At 44.1% G+C, this 27,632-nt stretch overlaps 1 protein-coding gene across 1 annotated transcript; it reads right to left on the minus strand.

Moving 5' to 3' along the window:
• Positions 1–916: 916 nt before the first annotated feature.
• LOC307083235 (myosin-4-like) lies at positions 917–21,216 on the minus strand (the record flags this gene model as incomplete). Its single annotated transcript, XM_079747069.1, has 38 exons — positions 917–1,093; positions 1,202–1,297; positions 1,429–1,533; positions 4,103–4,273; positions 4,767–4,892; positions 5,066–5,269; positions 5,638–5,946; positions 6,426–6,550; positions 7,217–7,382; positions 7,863–8,046; positions 8,538–8,734; positions 8,828–8,946; positions 9,378–9,504; positions 9,665–10,054; positions 10,381–10,471; positions 10,765–10,910; positions 11,267–11,443; positions 11,817–12,059; positions 12,282–12,537; positions 12,897–13,033; positions 13,319–13,442; positions 13,749–13,866; positions 14,280–14,367; positions 16,053–16,123; positions 16,384–16,690; positions 16,835–17,005; positions 17,338–17,487; positions 17,897–18,015; positions 18,295–18,433; positions 18,654–18,757; positions 18,880–18,978; positions 19,102–19,165; positions 19,303–19,395; positions 19,483–19,591; positions 19,681–19,708; positions 19,813–19,969; positions 20,473–20,616; positions 21,013–21,216. The coding sequence occupies 38 exons, from the start codon at positions 21,214–21,216 to the stop codon at positions 917–919; spliced, it is 5,835 nt and encodes a 1,944-aa protein (XP_079603195.1).
• Between the last annotated feature and the right edge of the window lie 6,416 nt (positions 21,217–27,632).

Genomic DNA, 27,632 nt, shown 5'->3' on the forward strand with positions numbered 1-27,632 from the left:
GGCACCACGGTTATATTCTTCATTAGCATCTTGTCCAATCAAATTACTCGGTCTGAATTATTATTATTTTTAAATTAATGATTAATTAATCATATTTATGTTAATATAAGTGCATATAGCGAAGGAACAACTCTGAACACATACAGTGTGTACGTATTGAGGCAGTGGTTAGTGCAATTAAATATCTGTACAGTACTCTGTCCAAGACAGTCACGGCACAGCTCTCTTGGGAACCATGAAGATATTCAGGAGGTTTCGGCTTTAGATTTCATAAAAATAAAATTAAACAATACGTTTTTAGGTAATATTTGAGACCTACATTTGTAATTATTCCAGCGCACTTATTCCAACAAGTATTGCCTCATAATCAAACAAATCACTCACTCTGCATAATGGTTTCCTTTGATTACAACAACATGTCAATTAAAATTGAATACATCTATTGTCTGCTTATAAATCAAAACATTATTAATTGGAGGCCTAAATTTAACTGATAAAAACTGATTGGCATTCGTCAACAAAATCAAGTAATACATTTGAAATATTTGTTTTATTTATTACAACTAATGGCAACATCCAAACATGATATTATAACAGTAACAGTAATTCAATGTCACAATAAAAGCCATTATGATAAATGTGCTATATATTATTTCTTTACAAACATTGTTAGATATTTTAGCACAGAATAGGGATCCTTCCATTGCCTTCTGCTTCAACCCAACATGGAGTTTTATTCAGCACCTGGCTTTCCCTGAGAAAGTACAAACAACCCATTTGATTATTATAATTAACATTTTCGAAAGTGACTTAGAGATGAGTATGAGAACAATTCTGGCCCATGATTAAATGTGACAAAAGAATCACAATCTAGTTGCTATGGATAAAAGTGTTGGCTAAATGACTAAAAGGTAGGCTAAGAGCGGTCATACTGTGAATTTTCACAGGTTATCAACCCCACCTTTCCAACGTCACGGCTCTTGGCCCGCATCTTGTTGATCTGGGACTCTGCGATGTCCGCCCTCTCTCCAGCCTCCTCCAGCTCATGCTGAACCTTCCTCAGCCTGGCCAGGCTGCTGTTTGCCTGCTCCTCCTGATTAGATGAGCCACAAACAGGCAATCAGCGAGATTAATGATCGTTTAGCTAGATTTGCTAGATCAGTTATGTAAGCCGTAGTTTAGTGACGATGATGGCACTCACGGCTTCCTCCGACTGCCGCTTGTACGCTTTGACCTTCATCTGAAGCTTGTCCACCAGTTCCTGCAGTCTCGTCATGTTCTTCTTGTCCTCCTCCGACTACATCTCACAAGAACAAATCACTGTCACGTTCGAAGCTACGCTAGCTGTTTCAGTACAATATAGAGCTATTTAATTGCACAAATGATATTACAAACAAAAATAGAGCAGTGAACTGAAGTATATCATACCTGATAACTGAGCTCCTTAATCCTGCGTTCATATTTGCGGCCGCCCTTCAGAGCCTCCATGGCGTGCCTCTGTTCTGCTTCCAGCTCATTCTCCAGCTCTCGTACCTGCAAGGAGAGCAAAGGTAAAATGTTAAGTATGTTAGTATTATGTGTGTTCTGTGGGTGTTCGACTTCCAGACAAAAAAGGTTGTGGTTTGAACCCCAATGTCTGTAGCAACATGCCTTACCCCTATTGGTCGTTAATGAAGTGTGTCTAAAATTCACTATACGTTGCTTTGCATAAAAGCATCACGTAAGCATTGATACATTTAAAGAAGGGCAGTGCCCTGCAGGGGCGTTTCTAGCTCTCTGAACTATCCGGGGCTTAGCCCAGAGGGAAAGGAAAAATGTGTGCATAGCGAGCGTTATAAAAAAATCTTTGCTTTATTGCGCATGCACATTTTTTCATAATGCTTTACCTAAATAAACAAAATTCACAGTTTACTATAGCTTTAAATAGCTACCTGACTGCTGGGCTGCTAATCCCCGGACATCTAAAGTTCCATTCCAGTTATTTCAGAGTAAAATGAATACAAGTTAGACAGACCTTACCTATATATATATATACAGTGGGGCAAAAAAGTATTTAGTCAGCCACCAATTGTGCAAGTTCTCCCACTTAAAAAGATGAGAGAGGCCTGTAATTTTCATCATAGGTATACCTCAGCTATGAGAGACAAAATGAAAAAAAAAAATCTAGAAAATCACATTGTCTGATTTTTAAAGAATTTATTTGCAAATTATGGTGGAAAATAAGTATTTGGTTAATAACAAAAGGTCATCTCAATACTTTGTTACATGCCCTTTGTTGGCAATGACACAGGTCAAACGTTTTCTGTAAGTCTTTACAAGGTTTTCACACACTGCTGCTGGTATTTTGGCCCATTCCTCCATGCAGATCTCCTCTAGAGCAGTGATGTTTTTGGGCCACACGGACTTTCAACTCCCTCCAAAGATTTTCTATGGGGTTGAGATCTGGAGACTGGCTAGGCCACTCCAGGACCTTGAAATGCTTCTTACGAAGTCACTCCTTCGTTGCCCGGGCGGTGTGTTTGGGGTCATTGTCATGCTGAAAGACCCAGCCACGTTTCATCTTCAGTGCCCTTGCTGATGGAAGGAGGTTTTCACTCAAAATCTCACGATACATGGCCCCATTCATTCTTTCCGTCATACGGATCAGACGTCCTGGTCCCTTGGCAGAAAAACAGCCCCAAAGCATGATGTTTCCACCCCCATGCTTCACTGTAGGTATGGTGTTCTTTGGATGCAACTCAGCATTCTTTCTCCTCCAAACACGACGAGTTGAGTTTTTACCAAAAAGTTCTATTTTGGTTTCATCTGACCATATGACATTCTCCCAATCCTGTTCTGGATCATCCAAATGCTCTCTAGCAAACTTCAAACGGGCCCGGACATGCACTGGCTTTAGCAGGGGGACACGTCTGGCACTGCAGGATTTGAGTCCCTGGCGGCGTAGTGTGTTAGTGATGGTAGCCTTTGTTACTTTGGTCCCAGCTCTCTGGAGGTCATTCACTAGGTCCCCCCGTGTGGTTCTGGGATTTTTGTTCACCGTTCTTGTGATCATTTTTGACCCCACAGGGTGAGATCTTGCGTGGAGCCCCAGATTGAGGGAGATTATCAGTGGTCTTGTATGTATTCCATTTCCTAATAATTGCTCCCACAGTTGATTTCTTCACACCAAGCTGCTTACCTATTGCAGATTCAGACTTCCCAGCCTGGTGCAGGTCTACAATTGTGTTTCTGGTGTCCTTTGACAGCTCTTTGGTCTTGGCCATAGTGGAGTTTGGAGTGTGACTGTTTGAGGTTGTGGACAGGTGTCTTTTATATTGATAAGGAGTTCAAACAGGTGCCATTAATACAGGTAACAAGTGGAGGACAGAGGGGCCTCTTAAAGAAGAAGTTACAGGTCTGTGACAGCCAGAAATCTTGCTGGTTTGTAGGTGACCAAATAATTATTTTCCACCATAATTTGCAAATAAATTCTTTTATAATCAGACAATGTGATTTTCTGGATTTTTTTTTTCATTTTGTCTCTCATAGCTGAGGTTTACCTATGATGAAAATTACAGGCCTCTCCCGTCTTTTTAAGTGGGAGAACTTGCACAATTGGTGGCTGACTAAATACTTTTTTGCCCCACTGTATATATATATATATATATGACTGGGGATAGGATAGGTTAATTCACTTGAGGTGGTAAACAGCTTATGTTTTTAAACATTTATTCTCTTGCCAGAAGGATTATCTAGAAGGACTAGTCTACTTTATTTTGAGATGCCCCTGGAATCCCTGTGTTTGTTTCTAGTGTAAAGCAAGCTAAAAAAAAAGAAAAAGAAAAAAATAATGTTGTTTCTTTCAACAAAAAAAACATTCTGGGCTAATTAAATAACATCCGAGGCTTTAGCCCAGAATAAAACAGCCTAGTGACGCCACTGGTGCCCTGCTCAAGGGAACTTAGGTCAAACCATGGGTGAGGAGTTGTATTTATAGTTATTTTGTATAGAATTACCAATACAATAAAGGCACCATGAAGGGAAACAAACTGAAACATGTACAGAGGTGTAGTTACAGAACACAACCAGCGGGCGAACATGATTGGAGGGTTAGATTTCCTACCCTGGTCTCCAGTTTCTGGAGCTGCTTCTTGCCACCCTTCAGGGCCAGGTTCTCGGCCTCGTCCAGGCGCTGCTGCAGGTCCTTCACGGTCACCTCCAGGTTCTTCTTCATCCTCTCCAGGTGGGCGCTGGTGTCCTGCTCCTTCTTCAGCTCCTCCGCCATCATGGCCCCCTGCAGAGGAAACACGCGCCATTACTTCTTACACTTTCAAAATAAAAGCCCCCCCCATAGATGTATTATTTAAAAAAAGCATCACCTTGTTTTTAAAATACTTCAATAAACATGACAGTTATTTTATAGATCACCCATCAAACAGAAAGGCCATTCATAGTCCTCTACATAGACGTGAGTCATATTTAATTTGGGACTTTTAGAAGTAGCAGCACCGAGTTAAAAAGTGTTGAGTCAGACCTCAGAAGCCCTTGAAGTTTGTTTGAGATATATGATGGTAGATAAAAACTAAAGGCTTCATCCATGCTGGGTTTGAACCCTGGGAAGAGTAAGCAGACTGTTCTTGATGATCCTAGAGCTCTAATGGGAACATAACAGAGATGCAGATCAGAGATCTGTTTTGAACCCAAACCGTTCCGCTCATTATCCACAATTGGCACACTAGAGGGTTCCCAAAGCCTAATTAGGTTCCATATGCACGGTACATCCTTACGTCTGTTATGGCCTTTTTGGCTTTCTCCTCAGCGTTTCTGGCCTCCTGAACACTGTCCTCAATCTCGGTCTGGATCTGAGTCAGCTCAGCCTCCAACTTTTTCCGGCTGTTGATCAGGCTGGTGTTCTGTCAGAGATACAGCACAAGGAAGATATCAGAGAGGGATATGAGTATCCCCAAAGGAGGAGGAGGAGGAGGAGGAGGAGGAGGAGGAGGAGGAGGAGGAGGAGGAGAAGGAGAAGAAGAAGAAGAAGAAGAAGAGAAGGTGGAGGAGGTGAAAAGAGGAGCTGGAGCCCGACCTGGGAGTGGAGGAGCTGGGCCCTCTCCGTAGCGTCCAGGAGCTCCTGCTCCGCCACCTTGCGGCTCCTCTCGATCTGCTCCACAGCTCCTCGGGTCTCCTCCACCTCGGCCTGCACCAGGTTGCTCCTGCGCTCGGACAGGGCCACCTGCTCCTTCATGTCCTCGCTCTCCTTCAGGGAGTCCTCCAGGTGGACCTGTACCTCCTACAAACACACATAGACACACGAATACATTACACATAGTATTGAAGGAGTCTTGTATATGTGACTTGGAGGTGACACATTATACCCCCAGGTGTGTGTGATTAGCAGTTACAAGCCATCCAGCACACATCTAGGTGGACACGCCCACTTGTGATGTCAGAAGACGCAGATTTTCAAAACGGCTTGTAACTGCTAATCACACTCACTCCTGGTGGTTTGATGTGTCCCCTTTAAGCCTTATTCATGGAACTGAAGTTACTCATCTTTGTCACTTGGAACTCTTCTATGCAACTCCAACCATTGACAACGATTGCTTTTGTGGCTGTTTTAGGCTGGTTGACTTTGTTGGCTACGGCACGACACGTTACCTTGAGCTGAACCTGTACGTTCTTCAGCTGTTTCTGGGCCTCGGACGCCTGTCTGTTGGCGTGGCTGAGCTGCATCTCCATCTCGTTCAGGTCGGCCTCCATCTTCTTCTTCACCCTCAGGGCGTCGTTGCGGCTGCGGACCTCGGCGTCCAGCGTGGTCTGCATGGAGTCGGCCAGCCGCTGGCTGCTCCGCCTCAGCTGTTCCATCTCCTCGTCCTTCTCAGAGACCTTCTTGTCCACCTCGGCCTTCAGCTGGTTCAGCTCAAGCTGCACCCGAAGCATCTTAGACTCCTCATGCTCCAAGGTGGCCTGGGCGGAAGGAGTTATTTTTTGATATTTTTGCACAGCGAGGAATAGGATCATACACACTACAGATATCTGGATATGGATATTGAACAATGAAACGAAGATATAAAAAAATACACAAACAAAGGCACATTTTAAAAATCAAAAATATTTAAATTTAAATTGAATGATCCCAAACGGGAAATGTGGGTGTAGCAGCAGCAGACCTACAGGGGAATTAAATTGATGTATGAATAGGATTGACATATTCCTTAGAATAAGAATATGTAAAACGTACGCATTACGTAGTGTCACGTATCAATAGTGGTAAACATCATTATATGCTGCATGATTGACATTGCGTTGAAAGACACAGTGTCTTAGTGTGGGCCTGTGTGTTCAGAGAAGAAATGTAAACGTGAAGTTGGAGAAGGGATTCATGGAGTAGAGCGTAGTTCTAGGTGTTTAACTTTATTAAATGGTGATATGTAAGGCTTCTTTACCTCCGCCTCCTCCAGAGCAGTCTGAGCCTCCGTCTTCTCCATGTCTGTCTGTTTCTTGGACTTCTCCAGCTCATGCATGGTTCTGCCAGTTTCCCCAAGCTGCTCAGTGAGATCCATAATCTCCTCTGAATCAAAAAGGCAGTCAAATAAAGAGCAAGCTGAGCGTAGCAGTAGCAATAGAGAGCAGGAGAAGACACGAGAACACGCACGCAAATTATTCGAATCCTAGTCAAAGTATTATTTCACTGGGTATATATTTTAATCTATTGGTTTTGTTGTGTTTTTTCTTTCCTAATTGTCCTTTGGCAATGTTAATGTATGTTTTCAATGCAATGAAGCCTCTTGATTTTGAGCGAGAGTGAGAGAGAGAGTGAGAGTGAGAGAGAGAGAGAGAGAGAGAAAGAGAGAGAGTGCGTGGGACTGAGAGTGAGAGTGAAGGTTACAGAGAGAGTGTGAGATGAGAGAGAGTGAGAGTGAGATAGAGAGTGTGAGACTGAGAGAGAGAGTGTGTGAGAGTAAGAGAGAGAGTGAGAGAGAGCGTAAGAGTGTTAGAGTGAGAGAGAGAGAGCGAGAGAGTGTTAGAGTGAGAGAGAGAGCGAGAGATGGAGAGCGAGAGAGAGCGAGAGAGAGCGAGAGAGAGGAGAGAGAGAGCGTAAGAGAGAGTGTTAGAGTGAGAGAGAGAGAGCAAGAGATGGAGAGCGAGAGAGAGCGAGCGAGAGCGAGAGAGAGAGAGAGAGAGAGAGCGAGAGAGAGCGAGAGAGAGCGAGAGAGCATGAGAGAGCGGAACCTACCTTGCAGGTTCTTGTTTTCCCTCCTGAGGACCTCCAGGTTCTCGAGGGCCTCCTCGTAGGCGTTCCTCATCTTGAAGTTCTCGGTGTCCAGGGAGCGGACCTCCTTCAGGGCCGACTCAAGCTCCGTCTGGCCCTCCTCGTGCTTCTGCTTCCACTCAGACAACACCTGCACTCATGTTGACATGTTTCTGGTTGACACCACTGGTATATTGAGTTGTGGAATGAGCACATCAAGACCTCAACAAACCCCCTCTTCAAAAGCATTTTTGGATTGTGATGAATAGAAAACGTAAAAACTGTTTTACAGACTAAATATCGCTTTCATACAATTATAATCCATCAAGGAACCTCACCACTTGACACTTGGTGACTAGATGCTGTCGTAGACAATGACATCATTTTGGATGTACCTACTGACAATTAAAGCCAACACAAGCCACTGTAGTCTACACACTGGACCTTCAACCCTCATATTGACGTTGTTTTCAACCAACCTGTATTCTGTAACAGTGTAATATTAATCCTGTAATTCAGTTTTGAACTTGGGTTTTCAGTGACCGGATCTGGCCACCGCTTTGAACAATGTCCACCCATTCATGTCAGCTCATTTCGCAGTACTTTCAGAACGTATTAGTCGTCCGCTCACCTTGTCGAAGTTCCTCTGCTTCTTGTCCAGTGCGGAGGCGCCGGCGTTAGAGCGCTCCACGTCCAGCATCAGGTCCTCCACCTCGCCCTGCAGCCGCTGCTTGGTCTTCTCCATGGACGAGCACTTGGAGTTCATAGCCTCCATGGCCTCTTCTGCCTCCTGGAGACGCAAGGCAAGCTTCTTCCTGGTGGAGGGGAACGTCAGCACAGTTTTACGCTTGCTGAGTTGTCAGTGACACATCTAAGATGGGAGAATGGCGGTACGTGTTAATACCTTCGTTCATTTTGTCATGTAAACATATTCTCTGCACCTCTGCAGACGCTTGGTTTGGTGGTCTGGTGTGGTTCACCGCAAGACTCGCCGGCCATGCCTGGTAGCTTTCTCTGGACATGACACTACCTGCATGTCCACAGAATAAGTAGTAGTAGTAGTAGTAGTAGTAGTAGTAGTAGTGGTATCAGTAGTAACAGCAGTGTTAGTAGCAGTAGTAGCAGCAGTAGTAGCAGTATCAGTGGTAACAGCATTGTTACTATTAGTAGCAGAACCAGCAATAGTAGTAGTGGTATGATATGCTAAGATAAACCAAGGCACAGCTGTCATAGCAGTAGAAGTAGATCCAGGAGCAGCAGTAGATCTAGCAGAAGTAGACTCAAAGGCAGCATTGCGTTGGCTTACTTGGCCTCTTCCAGCTCGTCGGTCCTCTGGATGGCGTCCGTCTCGTACTTGGTCCTCCACTGGGCCACCTCGCTGTTGGCCTTGGACAGGCCTCTCTGCAGCTCCCCCTTGGCCTCCTGCTCCTCCTCGTACTGCTCCCGCAGGAGCTCGCAGTCGTGGCGCGCCGACTGCAGAGCGTGGGCCAGGGAGCTCTTGGCCTGGGTAGAAAACAATCAAGGCAATTTAAGATGGAGGTGTTTGAAATTCGAACAACAGCCCGCCACTTGCTAGCTTGTCTGGCGTGGTCCCACCTTGACCTCCTCCTCGTTGACTCTCTTCAGCTCGTCCATCTGCTGGAGGGCTGCTTGTCTTCCACGTGTCAGCTGGGTCATCAGGGACTCCCTCTCCTCCAGCTGGTGAGACATCTCGGCTGGATTGTAATAAAAAAACAAATGAATCCATCAGTGTAGGCGGGGAGAAAGGTTAACAAGGTAGAGGCGGACGTGGAGGGAGGGCGGCAATCGATACAAATTAAATCAAATGTGAGATACAATTTGAGACGTCAAGAGGAAATATGAATTGAGAGAAAACAAATAAAAGCCATTCTTAAAAGGTTTGTTATGAGACTTGATTTAAAATAAATCACCAATTCTGCAAGCCATATCTCCTCAAGGCATAATGGGCAGTGCGTACATATGCGAGTACGCCACAAACAATGGTGTATGCCCCACAATGGAAAAGCATAGCCCTAACTTATTACTGTCAAATAATATTGATCTGGCGCCACCTCTGTGCTCCGGTGCAGGCCTCAGCAGTTCTCTACTGATTATTGATATTCTAATGGGATAGAATACATCTCACCATTTTCAGTCTGCAGACGTGCTTTCTGGCTGGACAGGTCATTAATCAGTTTCTGATGTTCCTCCTCTTTGGCCTTGGCTTCGTGGAGACCGTCTTCGAGCGAGCGGCACAGTTTTTCCAAATTGATCTAAATGGCCGCAAAATAAATAAAATTTTTCTCAACTCACTATCTTTCACAAGCTAATTATAAAGATGACAAAGTGTTTAAAGTTTCAAGAGAGATGTACTTTCTTACATAATAAAACACCCAAGCTTCATCCAAAACCTACGAAAGACTATTGGCGAACCTTGGACTTGGCGATGGCTTCCATGTGACTCGACAGGTCGTCCACCTCCATCTTCAGCTCGCTCTTGTCCTTCTCCAGCTTCTGCTTGACCCTCTGGAGGTTGTCCACATGCTCGCCCAGCTCCGCCACGCTGTCGGCGTGCTTCTTGCGCAGGGTGGCGGAGGTGGCGTCGTGCTGCAGGGAGCTCTCCTCCAGGTCCCGGCGCAGCTTCAGGAACTCGGCGTCCCGCTTCTTGTTGACCTCCACCTGGGCGGCGGTGGCTCCGCCCGCCTCCTCCAGCCTCTCGCTGATCTCCTCCAGCTCCCGGGACAGGTCGGACCTCTGCTTCTCCACCTTGGCCCGGGATGAGCGTTCCGCCTCCATCTCCTCCTCCAGCTCCTCAATGCGGGCCTGCACGCGGGGGGGCAACGCGCTGATTCTACTTAGTCAACTGAAATTTAACTGTGAAAAACGATTTTTTAAAGCACTCTTTATCCTGGGTTTTATGGGTTTTTTAAATTGTGTGTCTGTACATGTTTATTTTTTGTATACTTTGCTTATTCTGATTTTAAATTGTGTTCTGCTGCTGCTTCTGCTGCTGTCCTACATTCCCCATAATGGATTAATAAAGTGTTGCACATGTAATGTTATCTCTGGAACCTTATCCCATCTTGTCTTATCTCCTCTTAGGGATCACATCTCTGGTCTCCTCTCAGATTTATTTGTTGCCTGGTTACCTGCAGTTCCTTTATCTTCTTCTGAAGCTGAACTCCAAGGCACTGCTCATCCTCGAACTTTGTCTGAAGCTGAGACACCTCAAAGTCCTTTCTGTAGGATGAATGAAAGCACGAAGAGAGCATGACGGGAAGAGAGGAAATGGGAAGGAATGAAATGTGTACCATTTCCTAAAGCACAAATGCAATGCTGAAAACACAGTGACATAGTGATATTTACTACACTGTGTGTAACAGGAAGGTTTTACAAAAAGGGAGATTAAACACAAGCAAAACAACTTAAGTGATCGGTACAATATAAATGGCCCATGTCAAAATGGTATTATACACTGTTAGATACACTTTATTATGTGTTCATTTTTGTAACATGATTTTAAATGGAAATACTTTTTCAGCTTCTCGTCCAGCTGCTGTGTGGTGTTCTCCATGTCCATCAGAGTCTCCTGGGCCAGCTTCAGGTCCCCTTCCAGCTTCCTCTTGGCTCGCTCCAGATCCATGCGGACCTTCTTGTCCTGTTCCAGCGAGCCTTCCAGCTAGAGGTGAGAGGAACATTGTAAGGTGCCCTTCTGGCTGGATAAATCTAAGGAAGCTTTGTTATCAGGATTCAGGAGAGTGAATATAAATTGTTACAGGGGTGGTCGTCATACAGGCCACACAAAGTCGAATCATTCTGCACTTCATTTGGTTAAAAACTATTTTGCACACAATGTAAGTTGCTTTGGATAAAAACGTCTGCTAAATGAGCTTAATGTAAATGAGTCTGGTCAGTGATGTAACTCGATTTTTTCATGTTTTTATAGGCCTATAGTGTATGACTGCTTTATTTTTGTTGATTTTTTATTTTAGACAAAACATTACAGGTCCACCAGTTAGCGTCAAGCGGGCCCACCTCGTCGACCTGCTGTTCCAGCTTGGCCTTGGCCTTGGCCAGTGTGTTGGCCTTGTCCTCCTCTGACTGGAGGTCGTCCAGGGTCTGCTGCTGTGCTTCCTGCAGGGCCTTCTTCTCCTTGGTCAACTTCACCAAGTTCTCGTCTTGACTCATGATCTCGTCTGTTAGATTCTTCATCTAATTGTGGATCGCAAAAACAGTTGACTGGGACTTGCAGTAAATACTTTTATCTCAATGTAGTCCTTAGCGGGGACAATGCCAATGGGAATATGAATGCATTTCATTGAGGAACAGTTCTGGAAATTTGATCGAGGAACCCAGAACCTCTCAACTGGGAGTTGAACGCCTTATCCACTGACCGTCCTGCCCCAAACTTCCCCTTCTGGGATCAATAAAGTACTATCACATGCTATCACTCCTAAGGAGAGAAAATACATCAAAAGTATTTGAAAGAAAGCTTTCTATAACCGTCATTGATCCTAAACCAGTCATTTCCCAATGGGCATAATGGTAGGTTGGTCCATGGCATATATTTTTCCCCCCAGTGTACCTTGTTCTCTATGGCGTGCTTTTCCTTCTCCACCTTGGCCAGAGTGAGCTCCAGGTCATCGATGTCCTTCTTCAGCTCGGAGCTCTCGTCCTCCAGCTTCCTCTTCTTGGCGGTCAGCTCGGCGTTCACCTCCTCCTCGTCCTCCAGCCGCTCTGACACCTCCTTCAGCTTGGCCTCCATCTGCACCTTGCTCTGGATCAGGTTCTCACAGCGCTCCTCCGAGTCCAGCAGGTTGTCCCCCTCCTGGCGCAGAACGCACAGTGAATGTGAGGACGCCATGACCAGGTTAACACGCTATGCAGATGATACAATGATGTACACCAAAGATTACATGCAGCACATCAGTCCAGCATTTGCGTTCTCTAAATCGGAGCATTGATGGTGGATGAATGGTGATGGTCCTGAATACGATTTTCTTATTAATCATTTGATTGTCAGATTGACACTTGACGTGGTCTGACTTACTGATTGGACTTGAAGGACGAGGTCGTTCTTCTCCTGCACGAAGTAGACCATTCTCTCCTCCATCTCCCGCCGCTTGTTCTCGGACTTGGCCAGGTCTTCCTTGAGCTTGGTGAAGTCCTCCTTCATCTGGAGCATCTCCTTTTCAGACTCGGCACTCTTCAACAGAGGCTTGAGCTTGAAGTAGAGCCGCATCCAGGGCCAGTGCTTCACGTTCATGAAGGAGCGGATGTTGTACTGCACCGTGTAGATGGCCTCCCTGCCAAAGCAAAGGCAGGTTGAGTTCCCCGTTAGATGGATACCACACCCTCTGTTTGAACTAGTCCTGACCCAACTAGTCCCCTGGCCCTCTTCTGGGAGATGTTAGAGGCCTAGCCAGAAGTTTTGCTTGACGTTGCCTGGTAACCCAAAGTTGCCCGTAAGGGGGAATACATGTAATGGTATGCGTTTAAACTATAGGGGGCAATTTATTTCCATATTTAGGCCTACATGTAATATTTTTTTATTTTACTTTGTTAATTACAGTTGGGATTTGTATTAAACCAAAGCAACACTCTGTAACCCATTACATTAATTTTCATCGAAAATAAGTTGGGTTTGGGGAGCCTGAAAGGTTACCTTCTCAACACCATCTTCTGGTACTCCAGGCGGACCACGTAGGCCCGACACAGGGCCTGGGTGGAGGTGACCACGTGGGCTAAGCGCTCGTCACGCATCTCCTCCAGAGCTCCCAGGAGACCGGCCTTGAAAAAAACCTGCAAAAAAACAACCAATTATTAGTAAGAAGGAAACTGATTGATTAGAAGTGATTGATTAATATTCTAGTTCAATGGCAGGAACAGCAGTGATTTCAGTGAAATAATGGGATTATCAACAACGTATACTAATTACATAGAACAATTCCATAACTGAAAAAATTAAAATCCATAAAAGATGAATAAATAAATGAGTTAATTAAATGTACTTGTTTTGCTATTTATGTCTTGCTGCGGTCGCCATTTAATCAACCCCTTGAGACCATCGGACGCACAAATGCAAACCTTAGTGTGTCCGAACTTGTACTGCGTGTGGTCCACATCGATGGAGCCTAGCAGCTTCTCAGCAGCCTTCCTGTTGTCCATGAACTGGCCCTCGGGAACGGCACTGGCATTCAGAATCCTGTACCTGTGGGATATATGTTTGACATTACCCTACTACACTTGATTTATCGTTTACTATATTACCCAATTTATGATATCTTTCTAGGTTAATTTCTTCTTTGCCCATTTCCCCTACATATGACATTTTAAATATAATACAATCAATCAAATTATGATTTAGCTTTGCTGCATTTTAGCTTACTTAAGTCTTACCTCATCTTATCTTGCTTTAGAATAGCTTGGTTAAGCTTAGTTTAGTTTATGTTGTCTTATCTTACATAGCTTTGTTTGACTGAGCCTAGCTATTGCTATCTATGAGAGTGTTGTGTACCTCTGTTTGAAGTCCCCGTAGAGGATTCTGCTGGGGAAGCCCTTCCTGCAGATCCGGATGCCCTCCAGCACCCCGTTACAGCGCAGCTGGTGGATGACCAGGGAGTTCTCCATCACACCTGCACGACAAGTTAGAAAACAAACATTAAAACTGCTGTGTCTAGATGTGTCCTTTTATAATTAATTGTATTCAAAGCTATGAGTAGTGAATTCAGACACATGATATTAATGTGGAGGTAGGGGTTAGGGCTAGTGTACCCTAACCCCTACCTTCTCTCTATTAATGGCATGTATCTGAATCTGTAGGGGTTAGGGCTCATTAGGCTGTAGACATTGGGGATCTGACCCAGTACCTTTCAGTAGCCTCCTGGCCCCGTTATTAGTTTGTCCTATGTTTCTATAGTGGTGTATTGCATATAGTGAATGTCATTATCAAGCAGGTAGGGGTTAGGGGGCATCTAGCTCAGGAATACCTCCAGGTAGACTGCAGATATTGAAGTTTCTGTGTTTTCCTATTTGGACGTTTGCTCACCGGGTGTTTTGCTCTCATTGGGAATCAAACAGCGCACAAAGTGAGGGTGGGTGGTTCTCAGGTTGGTCATGAGCTTCCCGAGGTTCTCCTGAAGAACAACAACAACACAATTATCGTCAAGAGGTTAAAATGTTTAGCTGATCTAGTAGTCGTTATTTCAGATTTATGTGTAAAGTTTATTGAACAGGACAGCTTGAGGGAGTGAGACGCTTTTGCGTTTCTTCATAGTGAGATTAATCTAAATTTAAAATCTTTAACTTTTTTGTATCCATTCAAATCCGGTTTATCGCTTTGAATGTTAAATTACTTAGAGCTTTGATTAAGCATCAAGGGGGGGGGGCGAAAATCATCAGTCAAAGGACTGATCAGTGTTTCGAGATATACGACTACGGAATATTCATTACGGAGGTTGTAGCACACAATACAATGGAAAGACTTCAAATGACTTGGATGCAAAATGAAGCCCTTTATTATACAGAAATTTGCTGTTGGTGTATTAGCCTAGGGACAACACCCTCGCCAGATTATTTATCTAAATAGCCCTATGTTGTTAGAATTTACTAACTTTATGCAGTGTCTACGTTCGTGCAGTACTTGGCGTTGACTCGGTCCTAAAAACACAATATTATTGTAAATTATATCACATCAACGTTAGTTGAATCAAGCAAACAAATAGCTATGGTTTTTGCTCCAAAAAGCTTGACTTACCTCGAATTTAAAATAACATAGTTCCTTCAAATTAGGGCTGTACTTTATGGACTAAAATGTATGTCACGGTATGATTTGAGGCATAGACGGTAACGATATTATATCACGGTATGTTAATTTTATCTTCTAATTTCGATATAAATGCTCCTGAAGGGGTAAAATACTGGTAAGGCAGCTAAACCGCTTAATTTTTAAAAAAATCTTTTCTCAAGTAACTTCCATCTCTGAAAAACACTAATTTTTAATGCTTTCTTGCCGTATAGTTTTGGCATCTCAATTTGGCTGAGGTGTGTGCGGGCAGGTAACGCGTACCTGGAATCGAGTGTTTTGAAAGGGAACCATGTCTGTACACAGGTAAACAGTGACAGCGTTTGTTATCTTGTTCCACCGCTGGCATTTTGTCGCAAGGACTGGCTTTGGAAAATGCCAATCATAGATTTCCTGTGCGTCTTTGTGATTGTGTAATGAAATTGGCTAGTTGTTGTTTATTGTTAGCTACATTAGCCTCTTTAGCAAATACAAATACATAAAAGTAAAATCTCTTCACGGGCGCAGCCATTTTGTTGAGAGCGTAATCACTGCTCTCGGTCTACTCTCAGATTTCCGAAAGATGAAGACAAAAAGGGGGCGTGCCTTCGAGAAAGCTGGGAGATTTTCGACTTTCGACTCGGAAGTCTGGCGTTCGAGTATTCAGGTACACACCACAAGTGCTGAGATTCCAATTGGCCCAGGGAAATGACAATTATAAGAATTATCCAATAATGTTTCGCAATTCTAGCCTGCATGGCATGCATATGAAGGATAGCCTTCCCCGCCTAAAAAAACCTCTCAGATTCTACATGATTCATGTGAATGACCCAATTGACCAAGAAAACGGCGATTGTCGCCCAAAAGCTACAAGTTTGCAGGTGTGTTATTACTTAGAATTTACCTCTAACCGATTACACTTTTTTGCATTCATTCAAATCAGGTTTTCAGATTTGAATGTTAAATTGTCATTATCATTGACTTGATAATGACAGCTCAGAGAGTACCTGCGATGGATAACCTAAGATGAGCGCTCACCCTGAATAAGGCGGACACCGTCTGGAAGGAGGCTCCCTTCTTCTTGGCTCCCTTCTTGGCGCCGCTTCCCACTGCTTCACATTCAAAACAACTTTCACCATCATTTCAATTACAGAAAGATTTATTTATTTTCTCCTTGTAATTTACCAATGCGTCTTTTGCACATAAGCCTTTATGTCCGGTATGTAAATTACAAACAATACCAGTGCATGCATTTCTCAGAGAGGGGTGGGCCAACCCTGGCACTTTTAATGTCCTGCCTTACCAATTGAGACACAGAACCAACATTTCTTGTAACATTATTTGAGCCCAGAGGATTGGTTATCATTACCGTCTGTCGCGGAGAAGCTTGCGTACAGCATAGACAGTATCCGGACCGATGACTTCTGGTAGAGCTGCACCACTGACTCATTCAGCGGGTCCTTGTTCTTGTCCAGCCAGCCCGAGATGTTGTAGTCCACGGTACCGGCGTAGTGGAACAGGGAAAAGTGGGCCTCTGGCTTGCCCTTCACGGCCTTGGGCTTCAGGAAGCAGTTGTTCTTGCCCAGGTGCTGGTCGTACAGCTTGTTCTTGAAGGACACGTCGGATGACTTGGGGAACATGCACTCCTCCTCCAGGATGGAGAAGATGCCCATCGGCTGAGGACATAGAAGAAGAAGATGGATGGATTGATTCACTAGTTAGATAGTTCATGTTTCCTGGTGGATTGTGGTGGAGGTTCCCTTTTCACATTAGTTGATCTGAGTTAAAGTGTCTGTATTGTTTGAAACAGTGCAGTTTACCTTCTCGATGAGCTCGATGCAGGCTGCCAGGTCCATGCCAAAGTCAATGAACTCCCAGTCGATACCTTCCTTCTTGTACTCTTCTTGCTCCAACACAAACATGTGGTGGTTGAAGAACTGCTGGAGCTTCTCGTTGGTGAAGTTGATGCACAGCTGTTCCAGGGAATTGAACTGGAAATAAAAAACAAATCAATCAGAATTTGGGTCAGGTTCTAGTATCGTATAAAGGATAGTTGAAGACGATGTATGCCAAATATCTGAAATCGTACATCTGAATCTAGTTCTAATTCATTTACTTTTTAGCAGACACTTTTAATGCCAACTGAGTTGCATGGAATTGTCTTGCAGGGAATGTCAAGAAGGAACAAGCCAAGGATGAGACATCTCTGCTCAAAGATGTCTACAGCTAGACATTTCAGTTTCGAAACCAGAACATTTGGCTGGGAGTCAACATATTAACCACCAAAAGACTATCCTGTCCATCCTAATACCACAAGGCCTACGTCAAATATCTCGAAGCCGGCGATATCCAGGACGCCGATGAAGTGCTGCCTGGGCTGTCTGGTGTCCAGCTGCTGGTTGATCCGGACCACCATCCACAAGAACATCTTCTCGTAGACGGACTTGGCCAGGGCTCCGATAGAGTTGTACACCTAAAATACGAAATAAGAAATCATGTGCAATCGCTGCATTAGGGGAGACGGTTAGACCTAATGGCAGGCTGTGGACATATGGGATGGAGCCCAGGGAAATTAATCTGAGAGTCAAACACCAAGATTGACACTATCCTATCTCACTAAAGGCCTACTCCCTTAGGGTGGGCAGTTAGATGAGGCTGATTAGTAACTTTCATTCAATTTAACTTCCTGTATGTAAGTACAGACAGGTGCTAGTGCAAATCCTGTGTTGCAGTCTGGTGGGTAGTGCCTCGCTCAACCGCTGCCAGATAGGTTACATTATGTTTGCTAAACAAACAGCCCTCAGTTATGGGGATCAAACCATCTTAATGGCTCTTTAAGACTGACATGTTCGACGCCTGACAACTGTAAGCCTTTGTCTCACCTGCTGAACATTCTGTCCCTTGGTGACGTACTCGTTGCCAACCTTGACTCTGGGGTAGCAGAGGTTCTTGAGCAGGTCAGCTGAGTTCAGGCCCATGAGGTACGCTGCTTTGTCAGCTTCTGGACCGTAAAGCAGGAGAAGAATACGATAACTATGGATCCACCTGGTCTTAATTCAAGTCTGACACCAATGCGACTCGGCGAAAAGATTTTATATTCTCTGAACACTGAAAACTCAAACATATTTCTGAGGTGTCAGGTCTAAATGATCCAGTCTTTACTTTACTATTTGGTACTGGCAGCAGTAAAATCCATTCCTTACAGTAAGACTAAACACATTATGTGGGAATGCTTATAGAAGTTGAGTTATTAGCATTGAATAAACAGATGATAAGTCACCCTGTGTGCCGTCTGGCTCCCCCTGCTCTTCTCGCTGTTTCTGCTTGAACCTCATGTTCCCAAAATGCATCACTGCGCCCACCATCTTGTAGATGCCTGCTTTCTCCTCAGCAGAGAAACCCAGGATGTCAATTGCTTCCTGTCAAAACAAAAAGTGGTGTACCACAATAAAGGCATAACAGACGTGAATGAAAGCTTGTTGCAGCAACACTGCTCTGCAATAAGCTCAAACCAATATTATGGTTGCTGCTTTAGGATGGAAGATTGACTAAGCTAAGTTAACTATCTGCTAAGCTAACATAATTCACCCTTATATACATGTTCATGCATTCATTTCACTAGCATGAATGTGTTCATACATCGGTGGCCATCAGCTCGTCTGCGTCATTGATGCTCTTCACAGTGATCTCCCCCTGGCTGATGAAGGAGAAGTCGAACGGGTTGGTGGTGATGAGGAGCAGATCTGGAACACCAAGCACATCAAGTACCAACCCATCTATCTAACACGTGTGTGTGTGTGTGTGTGTGTGTGTGTGTGTGTGTGTGTGTGTGTGTGTGTGTTTGTGTGTGTGTGAAGCCTATTACCAATAAGCTCAGGTTTCTTGTTGCAAGTCAGCTGATAAAAGATGTGGTAGCTACGCTCCGCTGCTAACTGAAACGTCACTCTCGATTTCTCCAACAGATCTGTGCCAATAAAGTGTAGAAAAACGAAAACGGAAAAACAATTAAATGGGAAAATTATATAAATAGTAGTATATAACATAAAACATAAGAATATATTATGAAGGTGGTAAACATCAGACTTACATGTTTCAATATCAGCTGAAGAAAGTTTTCCAGTTGTGCCAAAGTGTATTCTAATGAATTTACCCTATAAAAACATGTTTAAGAATCAAGCACGTTAAATTGATTATCTGTAATGTTCAATAATTTAATAATAGCATTATAATATTAAGTATATGAAAATATTAAGCATATGAAAAGCTGTTTGTCTGTAAACGGACTCACGAAGCGAGAGGAGTTGTCGTTCCTGACAGTCTTGGCGTTACCGAAGGCCTCCAGCAGGGGGTTGGCCTGGATGATTTGATCCTCCAGGGTTCCCTTTAAAAGGAGCATACGTCCTTGTTTGAAATAAACACGGGGTAGAGGACTTAATTGACTCTTAATTGAAAACAAAATGGAGGCCACCTTCATTTTGCTGCTGGTCTCCTTCTTCTTGTCCCCAGAAACTGCGATTGTCGCAAAGTACTGGATGACACGTTTGGTGTTTACAGTCTTTCCCGCTCCGGATTCTCCACTATAACAAACCAAATAACAGGAAAAACCTTTTTTGATCCCTGTACATGCTTACATTTGTGATGGGCAATCTACAAAAATAATACCTACGTGATAAGAATAGACTGATTCACACGATCTGTAGAGAAAAGGGAACACAAGTTAAAGACGAGGAAATGTAAGACATTTGATTCACCAAACACCCTACGTAATCCCCCTCAGCAGTAAGTCCAGTCAACTTGCCTGTGAGCATTAGCTGATAGGCGTTGTCCGAAAGTGCAAAGATGTGAGGAGGGACCTCCATCCTCTTCTTCCCACGGTACGCCTGGACCACCTCGGGGTTGTAGACCGGCAGCCATTTGTAAGGGTTCACCGTCACACAGAAGAGCCCAGAGTAGGTCTACAGAGATTGAGAGAAGACGACAGAGGAGGTCCACAAAGAAGTTACGAGTTTCAGAACTTTATTGTCCATTTGCAAGGATACAGAAAATTCTCGCATCTCAAAAAACACCAAATGGCAAGTAGAGAAGACAACAGATAAGAGTAGGATTAATTAAATGGAGAAAAGATCAGAGGAGGCCTACAGAGATGAAGCAGGGATCCATTGATTTGTATTTAATTAGGTAATAATTCACCAAAGTAACTCATTAGTTAATTAACTAAGCATCCAGAGGCTGGTTTCAAGCTATGCTTTCAGAGTGTTTGATTAACATTTAATCAGTGCAATCAAGTCTGGTGAATAATATTACATATTGACTGCATTGCAAGAATATATTCTAATACATTCTGATCTTGATACAAATGAAAATATAAATGCTAAGGCACTAGACACCGTAGTTTCAAAAGTCCTGCGCCACTTTTCATCATCGTCTCCTTGTGTGTGTCTGCGTGTGCGCTGCTTACGTAGATCATCCAGGCGGCGTAGCGCTCCTTCAGGTTGTACAGCACGGCGGGCTCGTTGAGGTGGGTCATCATCACCATGTCCTCGATCTTATCGTACTTAGGGGGGTTCATGGGGAACACCTGGTCCTCCCTCACCACCAACGTCTGGGGAGACACACCACCAAGCAGAACAAGAATAAAAAGCAGACACCAGCATTTTTAAAGAGGTCAATGCATAGAGTTATATATCCTAACGATCAGAATGCAGAAATGATGACGTTTTTTACATTTTTTTTTACATTTACACATTTGGCAGACTCATTAATCACAGGGTTTGCAGGTCAAACAATCAAAGCCCGCAATCAACATTAGAACAAGCTCAGCAATTCCCGTTGCTCCAAAGGTTCTGCACACATCCGTTTAAGACAATCTTTTGGACAGAGCTATACGAATCAGAAATATTTTTCTGTTTGTCAAGTGAGTGACCACAGGAGAGTCCATCGCAACAACGTTTGTTACAAACTGCTACAGCGCAAGTGCAAGCTTTCGTAGGTGACCTACTCTGTCATCCAGGGTTTTGGCCGTGACTTTGCCATCCGTCCGGTCCTGGACTTCGGCCTTCACGTACAGCTCCTTTTCCTCGCTGACAAAGCACGCCCCCCTGCTGTCGAAGGGCCGCGACTGGGCTTCGATGCGCTCCTTCTCAGACTTGCGGAGGTACTGGGCGGCTTCCCCAAAGACAGACATTTCCCCGTCGGTGCTCATGGTTTAACCCTGAAGACGAAGATCTGTGAAGAAACATGCTATAGCTATTGCCTTTTCAGTGATTCAGAGTGTGTTTGTATCCTGATATCCAGACTTGTGTGTGTACAGCCAAAATAGACAAACTTACAGTGAATCTTGGTACATTTAAAGTATGGAACATGAAACAACGACAATCGCAAAAAATAAACGTGGCATTTACTGAAATGGAATAGAAACCGGTACTAAGAAATCAATAGCATTCGATCAAAAGTGACAGGGAGCCCGTTGGACCTACCTTGATGCAGAAGGAATACATTGCCGTAACCGCAGAGTCCATTTTATACTGCACCAGTGTCATCATCACCAAAGCCTTTAAGATAACGTAAAGTCTTCCTTCGCCCCCCCCCCACCATTGTACTCGCCCAGTAAAGCCCTTCTTTGTTTTTTACACAGCCCCTGTTCTGCTTGGGTTACACAAGCCTGCTCCTCGCCACCACGGATCAGTTAATTAAGAGCCACTTGTAGTTGCGGTTATATATAGGGGTAAACATCGCCTGCACCTTAATGGAAGTCAACTGGGCGCATTCCAAACACAGACGACCCGAGGCTTGCGCTATGCTAATCCAGACTGTGAGTCCGTTAGTTAGTACTGAAACAAGACATGAGGATATTTTGTTGATCCACTATCTAAGTAGTGGTAGTGTTTTACATAGGAGTACGTTAAGAGTTGGTGCTTATGAACACACACATTGATCAATTGGCTGACTGTGTTATAGCCAATAGTAGCTGTGGCATTTAGTGTGTTCCAGGTTGTTGATTGGTGTGTGAGATAATTGGAAATCCGGAATTCCGTCATTGGAAATCCGTGAGAATATAAAAGGTTTAGCTTGGGTGTGTCTTTGAAGGCACATAAAGGGTTCACAATGATTGATTTTTTTTTACAACGACTACCCAAAAGAGACGTCGTGGCCATATTGATTAGTTCGGTGGGGGAAATTCGGAGGAATCAATGCATACATTTTTGCTCTGCATTCCATTTGTAGGGAGCATTTGGAATACATGTCCATTGAGTTGTCATGGTTTTCCCGAAGATTCTTAGGAACGAACAGCCCAATATGGTCGGTATTGGAATAAGGTATATTGCAAATCAGTACCAGTACAGAAGCCTGGCCTGCATCGCATCAAACCCCAACTCAGGAGGCTAAATATGCTCCTCTAACACCTTGCTTGTTTTGAATGTCTGAAGTTAGTCTCACATTAATTAGGGCCGAACTCCAGCTAGTCTGCGCCGTGATTAGGCGACGCGGCAGGAAAAAGCAGACGACCCTTTCAAGCAGGATTTAAACAGGATTGATTTTCTTTATTACTGACGACAGCTGGTATGGAAACACTGGTCATCAAAGCCTTAAGGGAGCTACAGCTGTTATGCAAAGACAAGTCGGGCCGTCGTTACAGAGTTGGCAAGTCATAAGCCCTTGAGAGATGCTGGAGCTACCGGAGAGGCTTTTTATCATGCCGAACTCGACCAATTACAGAGAGGCGCTGTTACTGTTAGGTCTCAGGGCCATGAGAGACAGTGGCGCAACATCATAAGCCCACAGATGTTACGTGATGATAGCATCGACTCTGGGTTATTATTTACGCGTTAAATGCACTTTTGATAATGGCTATCAAATGATTTGATCAAAGGTGTAGTCCCTGAGGTTGACTTCTGACAATTAACTTTGCTTACTGAGAGTGAAACTAATCTTTAAACACATGTTAAACAGTTTTAAGACTTGTTCAACCTGATTATTACACTGTGATTTTACTTAAAATAGTTTTGTGGCTTCGTCCTTTTACGGTTGCGTCCAACAGCATAGAGCCGTTAAAACTAACTTTAGTTATTTCAGCATTTCTTTTCACTCCGCTCCTCCCAACCGTCACATCACACAGTCCAGGCTCATTATTTCTGTTTTCCCATCCGGGCTGGAGACAGCGGGTGAAAGCGCTCGCTTGTTCCTGAGTTTTGTGGCCACTGAGGCAGGCGGCTGGAGCCCCCCCGCTGAGTTTAGCGGTGCCACAGAGTCGCTCTTGTTTGTGTCCTCTGAGAGAGAAAGCCAGGAGACTTCGGAGGAGCTCACGCCCCCGTGCTCTCACGGTTATTCAGATTCAGATTTACTTTGTGTCCATCAGGATTGAAATTGTCTCCAGACCAGCTCATTAAAAAAAACTAATGAATAACAAGACACAACAACTTGAAGGAAATAGGTCATCTGAAACAGTTTGATTGGTTAAAGGCAGCTTTGCAGCTTTGTCATACATTTTTGTTGGTGATATCATTGATGTCAGTGTTTTTTTTTGTGCGTGTTCTTTTTAGAAAGAAGGCTCTGATGGGAGCGTCTGAAATGTTTTTTGGATGGGGTGGGAGAGACTTTGTGAATACTGACAATGTCTCCTCTGAACAGGGGAGGGTGGGGGTCATTTGGGAATGCACCAGGGCTGTTCTTTTCATGGTACACGGATCCCCATGACTCTGGCTCTTCAGCACCGAGGACTGACACAATCCTGAGCAACAGGAGTTTTTTAATGCGTCTCTCTTTTTATTCTACTACTGTCATGCAAACCTGCTGCTGTGACAACAGCATTTCCTACCTGGGATTAATAAAGTACCTTTACTAAAAATACCTCTTGGATAAATTAAGTACCTTTACTAACGTACCTCTGGGATCGATGAAGTACCTTAACTGGGTACAGCTGGGATTAATCAAAAGCATATTTCAAGAGTTCAAGCAAACCTTGATGTCGGCATGGCAAAAAATAATTTGTATTGCCCTTAATCACATTTACAGTCTCAAATAAATTAAACAAATTCCCAAACCCAAAGGGAGGGAATCCTCTCTCAAGGGACGGCGAGGAGGGCAATATGTGCTGAGTGGTCAGAGATACAGGGCTTCTTGTACCTTAACAAAAGGTATTTAGTCAATGGATCTTAATAATGTGAATACCTTGCTGGTAACATATCAGCACTGGAGGAAAGTTGATATTAGTAGGATTCTGGATATTACAAACTCCACTCCACAATCGTAAAAAATAATTGACACTTCATGCATAAATAAGTAAATACAATGCATGAAATATATAGTTTGATAAATAGTGATACAAACAAATTGCTGCAGTGGTCATAGTTACTGATGGGGACCATGCAGAAAAAAATCCAGCGCTTCCAAATGTAAAAAGAGAAATGCCTTTAATGTTGCTCTGCACATCAAACGACTGCATCCACCCACACTGTTCCAAATGAACGGTCCCTCCCTTTCTCCTCTCCATCCTCCCTCCCCATCACTCGTGCGTGGCTTCTGCAATAATATATTTATTTAGTTTTGCTTGTATCCACCCTCTCTCGGATTTTGGTAAAAATGTCCTCCTTCTCTCTCTCTCTCTCTCTCTCTCTCTCTCTCTCTCTCTCCACTCCGCCCTCTCACAGCATCGAGCAGAGCTGCAGCCTCTGTCCTGAGGCTGCTCTGTCTAACCGTACAGCCGGTTCCGAAACGGGCCTGGCTCTCCAAGCACTCTACTCCAGTCAAATGTGAAAGCGATCACTTCCCCATAGTGAGTCCCAACACCCTCATAGGCTCACACCATATGTTTCCTCTGGTAACTGCAGAGTTCCAGCCCTCCTCCACTCTGAGATGCCTCCAGGGGGGTGTATCTGGGGGTGGCTGATAGTGTTTTACTTTCATTGTTTGAACGGCAGATTGGTTAAAAAGAATTAGACATAAATTAGTAAAAAAGAGTGTGGATTCAGAATAAGAAAACCAAGGGGCTTACATAGGTACCCATATAGTTTATATTCATACACATATATACATATATATAGAGGCATATTTATATGAATATATAGATACATATATATTCAAGAATTATTCAGAGAAGAATGATTTTATAATGATAGATAAAGAATAATCATTGCAACAAATGGAATGACAAACATAAAAATCAGACAGGCACTGAATCACATTTCAGAAGGGAGGACAAGTGTGCTGAGTGGTTGTGAGTGGAGCTGATGAAAGCAACACAGATTGCGTCTGATACCCGTAATGTTCAGACAAAATGTCTTGTAGCTGGGGATAAATTTAAAAGTGCAGAATTTAGTCGTTGCGGTTCATAAATCAGCCTCCACTCTCCAAAAATGAATTAGAAAGCTTTTACACAGGGGATCTATTGATCCTGATTCCTATCAGCAGCTCATGTTATACCGATCATTTACCGTTTCCATTAGTGTCATCACCACTGTTTACTATCATCTCTTTTGTCGTTTAAGGGACACTTTGTTCTACAGAGGAAGAAACTTCCAGTGGATTCTGATTCAGGTCATTGAGGAGCAAGTGGGATTGAGCTTTCTGAAGATGCTATCCTAGAGGCTGCGGACATTGAGGATCTAACTCTTCCTTTCAGTTGGGGGTCAAACAGCCTGGCCACTTCACCGAGCTGACTCTCCACTATGAGTACATCTGGAATGCCTGCTCTCTCTCTCTCTCTCTCTCTCCCTCTCTCTCTCCCACTTTCTATCTTTATCTCTCCCTCTCTCTCTCTTTTACTTTGCTGCAAGTAGAACTAGAATGACCAGGAGCAGTTGAGGAAAATCCCTGTCATGTTTTCATCTTAAGCAAATCGAGAGCGTAGCAATCGATTATTGTCCCCAGGGGGTGCTATAACTCTCCCCTTGTGAAACGTTAATTAGATGTAGATTATCTTTTAACTAAACACATTAAAACATAGCCATCATTGGATACAACACCACATGAGCAGCACTGCCTTATGAGAGTGCTGCACTGCTCATGATAAGCCTATCGTTTAATCTTCGGTGTTAGTACCAGGCTAAATATCTGTTTAAACTGATCATAATCTGTGTTATATTAGTTAGTATGTCCTGTGTTGTTCAGTATTTTCCATTGTTCCGGTCTGTATTCTGCCCACACTGTTGTTTCTGGTGCTGAATTGACAGCATGGTATCTAGGGTAGTCGAGGACAATTGGCCTTCATTACAAATACATTTATGTATGTCAATGTGTGTGCGCATGAGTGTGTGTTCATATCTATCACTGTCTGTGTGTGTGTTTGTGTGCATGAGTGAATGTGTGTCATAGTGTCTAGAACCCGTCATCCCAGTTCCTTTTTTTGTGATTGTCACAAGGCAATTTCTCCCACACAAAGGGGGAATCATTGCATACAGACAGTATATATATTCATATGATCATACCTGTAAGGTGGGGGGGGGGGTTAGGCAGAACCCATGTGCACAGACTGACAATTGTGACAGGGTAGTCCAAAGGTTTTATTGATCACACAGATGATCAGGGTCGGGCTGGCAGAGTAAACGGGGACAGGCAAGAGTTCGGGAACCAGCAGGCGATCAGGTAGACTGGGGGTACCGTCGGCGGTCGGGCAGGCGAGGGGTCGGTATCAGGAGGGCAGACAGGCAGGCCAGTGTGGTAGAAAATAACCGCGTTCTATCACTTCAACTAATTAAGAGAGCAAAAGAAATCGAGGGGTCCGGAGTAAGTATGACAAAAAGACTTCATCGTTACAAAGACAACAACATAGCCGAGTAGTTTGCAAAGCACTGCCGGTCAACCGATCCCGGCTTCTTTTTTATCCCCACATACAAGGTTGTTTCTTGTTTGAGGTGTCCGCCCATGGTCACCCATGGCCGATCAGTCATAAATTTCTTTAAGCGAGTGGCTGGCAACACTAATTTAAAACACCGGGCTGACATCAGCACGCATTGACCCCATAGCCTCTGGTGACGTGTTGGCCTCTAACTCACGCTCAGACCCCAGACTCCCTGACGATGTGCCAAGTCCTAGATAAGAGTCCAGAGACGTTTTTAGATGCTTTCTACCATTAGATATATAGGCCTAATTATAATCAAGGTTAGCCTTAGAATATAGTCATTAATTTCTTCCATACGAGGAGCTGGAAACAGGTGAGCCAACAGACAGGGACTCGACAACAGGCGGGTGGTCAGACGGGTGAGGGTTCGGGAACAGGCAGGATCAGCGTTGGCGAAGCAGTTCTGGAGTTGCGGGAAAGCTCTGTGAGTATCGAGAGACGATCTGGCCGAGACTGAGTGGAGAGAGAGGATTTATATAGAGGGAGCACAGGTGAAGGTGGTTGAGCTAATTAGGTGAGATCAGCTTGGCAGGCAGGTGAACGGGAAAATCGGGAGCGGACCATGACACAAACCAATGTATTGATACAAGCAGGTTCACACATTAGATGTTTCCGCCAATGAAATAAAAAAAATAAATAAATAAATAAATCCAGTGTCAGTACATGGTCCAGGCTCTGCAAACTGGCATGCAAACAATGGGGACACCACAGTCAGCAACATGCCCGTCCAAAGTCCGAGTCTAGGCCATGCACCAACTCCGGATTTCCCCTGAGTACACACA

The sequence above is a fragment of the Pollachius pollachius genome (assembly GCF_949987615.1).
Source record: "Pollachius pollachius genome assembly, chromosome: 11".
NCBI classification, from domain to species: Eukaryota; Metazoa; Chordata; class Actinopteri; order Gadiformes; family Gadidae; genus Pollachius; species Pollachius pollachius.